This window comes from Gavialis gangeticus, unplaced genomic scaffold (genome assembly GCF_001723915.1).
Source record: "Gavialis gangeticus isolate Ggan-Ray unplaced genomic scaffold, GavGan_comp1, whole genome shotgun sequence".
NCBI lineage: Eukaryota > Metazoa > Chordata > Crocodylia > Gavialidae > Gavialis > Gavialis gangeticus.
The window spans coordinates 2,543,500-2,551,693 of record NW_017729000.1 but is presented as its reverse complement, the minus strand read 5'-3'; the positions used below and the strand labels follow the sequence as shown (position 1 = coordinate 2,551,693).

The 8,194-nt window shown below is 44.2% G+C and overlaps 1 protein-coding gene across 1 annotated transcript in view; it reads right to left on the bottom strand.

The window, feature by feature from the left end:
- Positions 1–8,194, bottom strand: part of LOC109289757 (hepatitis A virus cellular receptor 1 homolog) — a 27,436-nt gene that overhangs the window by 14,159 nt on the left and 5,083 nt on the right. The window contains exons 4-8 of the mRNA XM_019505958.1: positions 7,317–7,373; positions 6,136–6,206; positions 5,338–5,461; positions 4,793–4,832; positions 4,109–4,200 (exon numbers count right to left, since the gene is read on the bottom strand). Of these exons, the coding sequence (XP_019361503.1) occupies positions 4,109–4,200; positions 4,793–4,832; positions 5,338–5,461; positions 6,136–6,206; positions 7,317–7,373 (384 nt within the window). The remainder of the gene's footprint in view (positions 1–4,108; positions 4,201–4,792; positions 4,833–5,337; positions 5,462–6,135; positions 6,207–7,316; positions 7,374–8,194) is intronic.

The window sequence follows — 8,194 nt, the reverse complement described above, 5'->3', positions numbered from 1 at the left end:
AGCTTCCAAAGGACACTTAAACTTGTTTCCAAAATGAACTTCAACTTTCACTTCCCCTGCGTCACACAGGAGGTGTCAGCTACACTTGTCCCAGCGTGTAGTGCTCGTACTAATGAGGATTGACTTTTCCTGTATGAAGTCATCACTACAGTTTATTCGGTCTTCACTAACAATTAGCCGTGGCTGAAAGGGTGCCGAGCGCTTCCACTCAAAACGCGAACCGCTGGGCAGCGTTTCAAGAGCTGTGATTAAAGCCTGCTGCACCGTCGCTTCTGAAACTGCACTGAACAGTCCCGAGTATGTGATGTGCTAACTTATGCTGGCTGCTGAACTCAGGTCAGTACTGCACTCACTGAAGCAAAACCTTGATGGCCAAGGAGCAATCGTTGCAAATATAGAAAAAACTTAGCTGAACTTAGCAAGCTAAATAAAGGAGCACAAAGAGAATGTGTCATGAACTTATTGCAGTATAAAAAAAAAACAAACCCTGACAGAATATGACCAGGATGCAAACCTAAGAGCAGCATAACTTTTCAGAAATGTGAGAAACCAGATAGAACAACTGAAAGGGCTTCCCCTCTTTGAATAGGCAGCATAAGCTGCAAAACATCGTGACCTCAGGTAGTCGTATTTTACCAGTTGCAGTTTCATTTCCACAACCAGATGTGAAGGAAGCTTCTTTGCTTTCCTCTGGTCAGGTCTTGCAAGCAGGTGCTGCTGTCTTCTCAATCTCTTTTGGCTGAAGGTCAGTTACAGTGACTTTTCAGCTAAGTAACTAGAGGATCAGTGTATTGTAAGATCCTATCCAAAAGAATGGCATTAGTGGCTTTCATCCCACAGAATTTACTGTAAAGACCAAGTCACCAATTTCTCACATGCCTCTGCCATGAATTTAAAGTTCCTAAAACTTACTGGACTGACTGCAAAGCACTCAAGAGTGGGGATGTGAAACCCATGACCAACGCCTCATGGTTTCAATGAGGCAGTGTGAGTATCATAGACAATGAGGGTGGGAAGGTCACATCTAGTCCAGCCCCCTGCTCAAGGCAGGACCAGCCCCAACTACATCATCCCAGCCAAGGCTTTGTCTACCTGGGTCTTCAAAACCTTCCAAGATGGAGACTGCACCACTTCTCTGGGTAACCTGTTCCAGTGCTTCACCACCCTCCTCGGGAGAAAATTCATCCTAATAGATGACCTCAATTTCCCTTGCTGCAACTGGAGCCCATTGCTCCTTGCTGTCATCTGTAGACATACACCGTTTGGGTTTTGAAGCTTAAATGTCACAGCTCCGAACGCTCATTAACAAACATGTTTAGACTCTGAGGCTAGCTTGAACACTTGCTTTATACAGAAGGCGCAAAGTAATAGATTCCTCAGCTGAGGAAACTTTGTTCTGACAGTCTAACAACAGCATTGTCTCTAAACCCATTCAAACCATTGTTTAGCTTCAGCACAAAGCACAATTGTGACCATCCCCTCTCCTTGCAGCTGTAGCAAGGCAGTCAAGGAGTGAATGAGCACAAAGGGATTCAGCTGACTACGGCAGGGTAGGTATGTGGCCAGCTGGTATTTGGAAGCTTGCATGGCTAGTGCCCTGGGATATATTTTTGAGAGTAAAGGGTCTGATTTGATTTCAACTGAAATGCATAGCAAGTTTCCCATTGATTTCTGTGGGGAAAACACCACACTCAAGAACTTGTTCCAGGCAGTCTGTCGGCTCAGAAACCATTTTATTTTCCTTGTGCAATACATTCATTTTTTTTTAGCTATAACTTGGTGTCACTGTAATGACACACTGAGCTCAAGCTAAAGAGGGTGAAGTTTTTTAAAAGTGCACGCTTTACAAGATTTCCCCAGAACAAAATGCATGATCAGAAAAATCTCAAGGAATTTTGAGGTGTGACTGGTGTTTTCATCTGCTTGCAACTAAAGTTAGATCCTTCCTTCTTCTGCCTGTGTATTTGTGGGGGATAAGTCATAACAAGATGGGTACGAGTACATCGAACTTCCACAGCCTCAATGGAGAGAAGTACTCAAATGTTCTTTCATGGAGAAGGATGTGGATACTGAACCAAGATGACATCGTGAAACATATGGAACCTCTACAGGACATGGAAAAATAGTCATGGGGCATGTGTGTGTGTGTGTGCGTGTGTATAGACACACACATACACATGGGGTGTATCTATATATCTAGATAGACACAGACACACACACACACATAATGTTAGCTGTGTTTTTTGGAACATCCTACCTCCTGCAAATGACAGTTCCTGTTCATAATGTGGTTCTAGGTGGCCTCTATGTTCTAGTTTAGTTTTTGGTTTTTTTTTACAGGGGGAGGAAGGACTTGACATGTGTTTCCGGAGTAATGTGTGCTTAGTCACACTGAACTGAGGGGAAAATAATGTAAGCGCTGTATGTATTCCAGGCTTGACCCTGCACCAAGCGCCGAGCCCTCTCTGCTTCTGTTGGCTCAACTGGGAGTTGAGGGACGTCAATGCCTTTTTGCAGGCACTCAGCATCACCAGCCAAGAAGGAAGCTTTAAACCACAATGCAGTACAGCTTCTGTTTCTTGAAATATTCACAAGAATAAACCCCTCAGCCATCACAGCTGTCACACACTAGTCAAGCCCAGACCATCACTATGCCCACGCATGCCTTCAGCACAGCAGGGGACAGAGCAAGGCAGAGACCAAGGTAGATATGAAAATGAACTGAAACTGCTCACTTCTCAGTTGCTTAGTCATTCTGGCACTCGCTCATGTTCCACATAAGAAATAGATGTTTGCAGTCCGAGGTGAACAGCACTTACTCCTAGATTACGTGAACGAGTTCTCAGAGCCAGGGATCAGCTACGCAGGCAAACTGGTCAGCACCTGTGAAGTCAGACTTCTTCCTTTGATGAAACGATATTTCAAACTTTGGCTTTCAATTTGCTCCCGACTTTGGCGTGCTTCTCTCCCTCCAGCTGGTTATGCTTTTTCTTGCTGGTGCCAAAGACACCCTACACATGGCCAGTGCAGAGGCTAGCACAGGAAGCAGCATACTTTGTGCTAGTTTTGTACTTCCAGACCAGTGGTTTTCAACCTGTGGTCCGCCAACCTGAGGGCTCACAGTCTAACTAAGGGGTCTGAATTCACAGACTGACTAAGGGGTCCTGATCGATGAAAAGTATGTGAATATACCCACACTTACAATTCAAAGGGGTCTGCACCTCCACTTACAATTTTTTAGGGGCCTGCAAATGAAAATACATTGACAGCCATTGTTCTAGGCAACTACCAGTGTTGCCTTCCCCACTTATGGCGATTCATTAAATTGCTGTATCATGCATCTTTGGATCCCACATGACTTCAAGTCCACCAAGCCTGAGTGGTGTCCTGGCTTCTCAGATGCATTTGTGGGGTTCAGGCTCCCTAACTACCACCAGGCCATGAGATGTAAGACCCCACAGGCCCAAGCCCCATGACCAGATTAGTGTTGAACTTGCTGAGTCTCCCCAGAGACTGGCACCTGGTCTTCCCAGAGCTGCATTCACATGGGTACTCCAGTTATAGTTTCACTCTGCAGGGATCAGCTGGTACTTGAAGCAACCCCCATTTGTGTTCCGGTCAAGTGGGAACTCCCTCCTCTCACGGGCAGCAAGCTCCCCTCTGACAATAGTTCACCCTAGCCAGAGAAATCTTTCCCTTGTCTTGTATGCACAAACTTGGCCCTGACCATGAAGGTGGGACAAGTGCCATAAGGCTGGCTGAACTTCATGTGCTCTACTCCTACCTCAGTTCACAAGAGCCAGTAAAGCTGGTCAAAGTCAGCTGTCCTTGCAGCCACCTTGCTGACTCCTCATATTTTTGCAGCAGGAAAAAGATGCTCCTTCTTCGCTCTTTCAACGCAGCCCTTCAGGCTCCCAAAAGACTAGTTTGTATTTGCTCTCAGCAAAGGACACAATAGATGGTTGTACGCCAAATGGGGCATCTAATCCACAGAGCAGGTTTACAAGTCATAAATCTCACAAAATAAACTTAAAATCATGTGGTGACTCGAGACTCATTCCCCAAACCTTCACACACACAGTTTGTGAGGACAGGCATGCTGCCCTTTAACTTATTGAATAAATATTTTCTCTTTGATGGATCCCATGTTCCACGACGAACTGGACCTCTCCCTGTCCCGAGCTGCTAAATGAGACTGGGCTGTAGAGAGAAGAACAGAGACAAAACAGAAATGTCTTAAGAAAAACAGAGCAGGCCAGGCAGCTGAATCCACCAGGAAAATAAAAAGTATAGCAACACTCGCTAAACAGGAGTTATCATAACTGAGAATTTCTAGGCATTTCCTGTCTGAAAGTCTCTTGCTTGGCATTACAGAACTTCTTTCCCAGACCTGAAGGACACTGTGTGCCTGAAAACTTGCCTAACATCTCTGTCTCTAATTACAAAGCTTCTCAAATAAAAAATGTAACCCAGAAAATTTTCCTTCTTGCTTATTTCTTGAACCATTGCAACTACAACAAGATACCTATTAACCCTATTAATACAAATATACGTAGTCCAAGAGTAATATAAATGGTTAGGTTCATATTTTTCCTTAACTGACCAATAGTAATGATTTGTTTAATAAATCCCTTCCCTTTCTGCCATTTTATTTGCTGTTTTCTCTGCCAATATAAAAAGGCAATTACATGGAGTCTGAGATGCTGTAGGACTATCTGTCCTGTACTGATAGTTAGAAAAGGATAGCTAGACTGCCTTCTTACAATGACAAACAAAAGGGGTTTGTTCTTACCTTGCCAACTTCCTCCTCCTACGTCTGCAGTGTATGTACCCTGTAAATGATAAAAATAGGGTATAATATTTACCGGAATATATATTCTGAAAAGCAGTGACTACCAGGAAAAGCAGCAAGGGAGAGGATTAAAAGCAAATTAAAACCCTTTAACCATTACAGGGGAAATTCACACCCATGGGTTATCCCCATGAAAGTGCTGGCTGAGAGCCTCCAAGAGATAGTCCTGGCTGTAAGTGCCTCAGATCTGAAGATGTTTGGGGCAATTACAGCCAGGACTATCTCTTGGAGGCTCTCAGCCAACACTTTCACGGGGGTAACCCATGAGTGTGAATTCTTGCTCTTATGTTTAAAGGGTTTTAATTTCTATTCTTTAATGACCAGTGAGAGCTAGAGTGGAGGAGTGTGAAAAGCTAACAGGAGCAGCTAAGGAAGTGAGTCAGGCAGCGTGGGAACGAGACAACTCCCCAGCTGCTGGTGATGCCCAGGATTGTGGGCAAACTAGAGAAACAGTACTAATAAGGTCCTCTCTGCAAATTACTCACATTCAAAGATACCCATAGCCACAACTAGGATGACTAGAACTGATGCACCAATGCCCATTCTAATGTATTCCCTTCTCTTACTGGAGTATGCCACTGATGAGGGAGGGAGTGAGGCAGACGCATTCTGTTGAAACAAAAAACAGAAGTGTATTAGCAGCAGTGACTGAAATCATCTATGCATCTTGACAATCACTCTGTCCTTGTTCAACTATGTAAGAGGTGAGGCACCCAGTCTGAGATACGGTCCTGTTTCCAATGAATTGCTACACCTGGAAACTTGGATCAGGAACCGTAGAGGTCTGTGTTTAAGTTTTAGGATACGAATTTCCAAGGACCCTGCTGAAGCTGGTGTGATTTTTCCCTTGCTAAGATGGAATGAGAATAACAGAATCAGTTCCCTAGGCTTTGTCAGTGAAGTGTTAGTCGTCAGCACTTTTTCTCAGGCATACTAATTATGAATAGTTTTCTCAATCCGAAAATAGCACTGCAGAAAATGACCTGGAGGAACAATGGAGTCACCACTTAATTTGAACCATTTTACATTGATGCATTAAATGACAAGAGAGTTCTTTACATCTCTAGGGGTTGCTGATTTGGAGTTTGAAGCCACACTGGTTTGACACTGGAGTATGTTTTGTGGGCATATGAAGCTGCTGGGCAAATGGAAAAGGCAAACAGAAGCATGTGAATAACAACTCTTTCCTTCTTTGCATCCATTCAGTTTTATTTGTAAAACATTCTATTTCCCCATAAGAAATACAACTAACTTACCAACCCCACCGCTCTGAATGTGCTTACTAGGAAGCTGCTGACAGTAGAAGGCCATGCTGATGCGCTGGTAGAGAGGATTCCACTGGCAGTTGAAGCACCTGAGTAGAGAAAAGGTGAGCTGACATCACTTCGCACAGCTAACCGTGCTTTCCTTCTTCACAGCCACATGTCTCTTGCTTCTCTGATTATCTGAGATGCCCTTATGAAAACAGACAGATTTTAGATCAGGGAGCAAATGGTGCAAAAGTGCAACAGGAAAGAAGTACTGCACAGTATATGCAAACAAAGCCTCAAATGGCCCAGAGCATATTTGTAGCATTTGAGCTGACCAAATTGTGAAACGTTCAAAAAAGCCACATGTATCACATATCAGTTTGATGTTGCTTCTCCAGATCAAAGCAATTTGTTACATTTAAAATGCAGGGCTAGAATCTCAAAGAAATACAACCATCTGTCCCATTCTGAGGTTCCCTTCTTCATGGTCATGCCCATTGCGAAGAAAGCAGGCATGTGTATGCTCAAAATAAAAAGTAGCCCATGAAGAGCAGAGGACCAAAAACCCATGAGTGCCAAGATGAAGGCTTGCCTCTCTGCAGCCAGAACAGGGATATAACACAGTGTGAGAGAGCTTTCATTTCATTTTCTGTTTCCATCTGCAGAAACAGAAGATGTTGGTTATGTCATGACACTATACTTCTCAAACTGACAAAACCCAGATCAATAAAAAACTGTGTATGCCATTTCTGGTTTTAAGTTTGAAATTAAAATAATGAGAATGAGATGTCTTATAGACAAATTATCTTGACTGCCAGAAATTTTTGTAGCAAGGCCCGGCAGACACCTATAGACCTCCCCCCAGCCCGTCCTATCCCCACCTACCTAATATCTTGAACTTAAATCACATGGGAACCTATTTTATACCACAAACCTGAGCGTAAACAAGCATTTAAGGTCCAACAAAACACACATAAGCCTAGAACAAAATACTGACATGCATGAGCCAAGTTACTCCTGTGCTTATATGCTGGCATCATAGCATCCTCTTTCCTCATTTCTACATTGCAGTTACAGGCTTAGCTCTGATCACAAGAGTTTCGCATAATTTATCTACTGCATTGGTCCCATATGTTACGATGTTGCCCTTTCCGAATCCCATTGCAAAGCAGTTTACAGACATTAAAGATGTGAAATCATCTACTAATCATTACCTGAGGTGTCCTTGGAGCTGTGGGTTGAAAGGCCTGCAGTGGAGATTGTGGTTGATGCTAAAGACCAAAACAAAACCCACACATATTACAAGAGACATGAGCTAAATCATGGTAACTCAGTCACGTTTCATTCTGCTCTGCTTTAGCTTTCCCAACCAAAGCACAGGAGTGGATAGACAAAAAGACTGCTGTCAAACAGCTGATGCATGGTAAATTCCACCCCCACCTCCAGCTCCGCATGATTTATTCACCTAACCACGGGCTGTGTGGAGCAACTGGGAGACCTGAAACTCTTCAGACTCTGCAAGAGAAGGCTGAGAGGTGATCTCGTGGCTACCTACAAACTCATCGGGGGGGCCAGCAAGAAATAGGGGATACAATGTTTACCAGGGCGCCCACTGGGGCAACTAGAAATAATGGCCACAAACTGGAAGAAAGTAAATTCGGATTGAACATCGGGAAAAAATTCTTTACAGTGAGGGTTGCCAAGATATGGAATATGCTTCCAAGGGAGGTGGTGCTGTCCCCTTCCTTGGAGGTGTTTAAAAGGAGACTGGACAGACATCTGACCCCAGCACTCTTTCCTGCCCAGGACAGGGAGTCAGACTCAATGAGGTCCCTTCCAACCCTAACAACTGTTGAACTATAACTACATACTAGACATGTTTAATGATTTCTTTGCCTCCGTCTTCCTAAGTAGGGACCAGAACAGCCACCTCCCTGCTGGGCCCCCCTCGGGCCCCAGGGGAGGCACACCTAGGCCAAGGGTTAGTGAGGAACTAGTTAGGGAGCTTCTGGAGGGACTGGACGTATTCATGTCAGCCGGTCCGGATGATCTCCACCCTAGAGTTCTAAAGGAATTGGCCGAGGTCATTGCA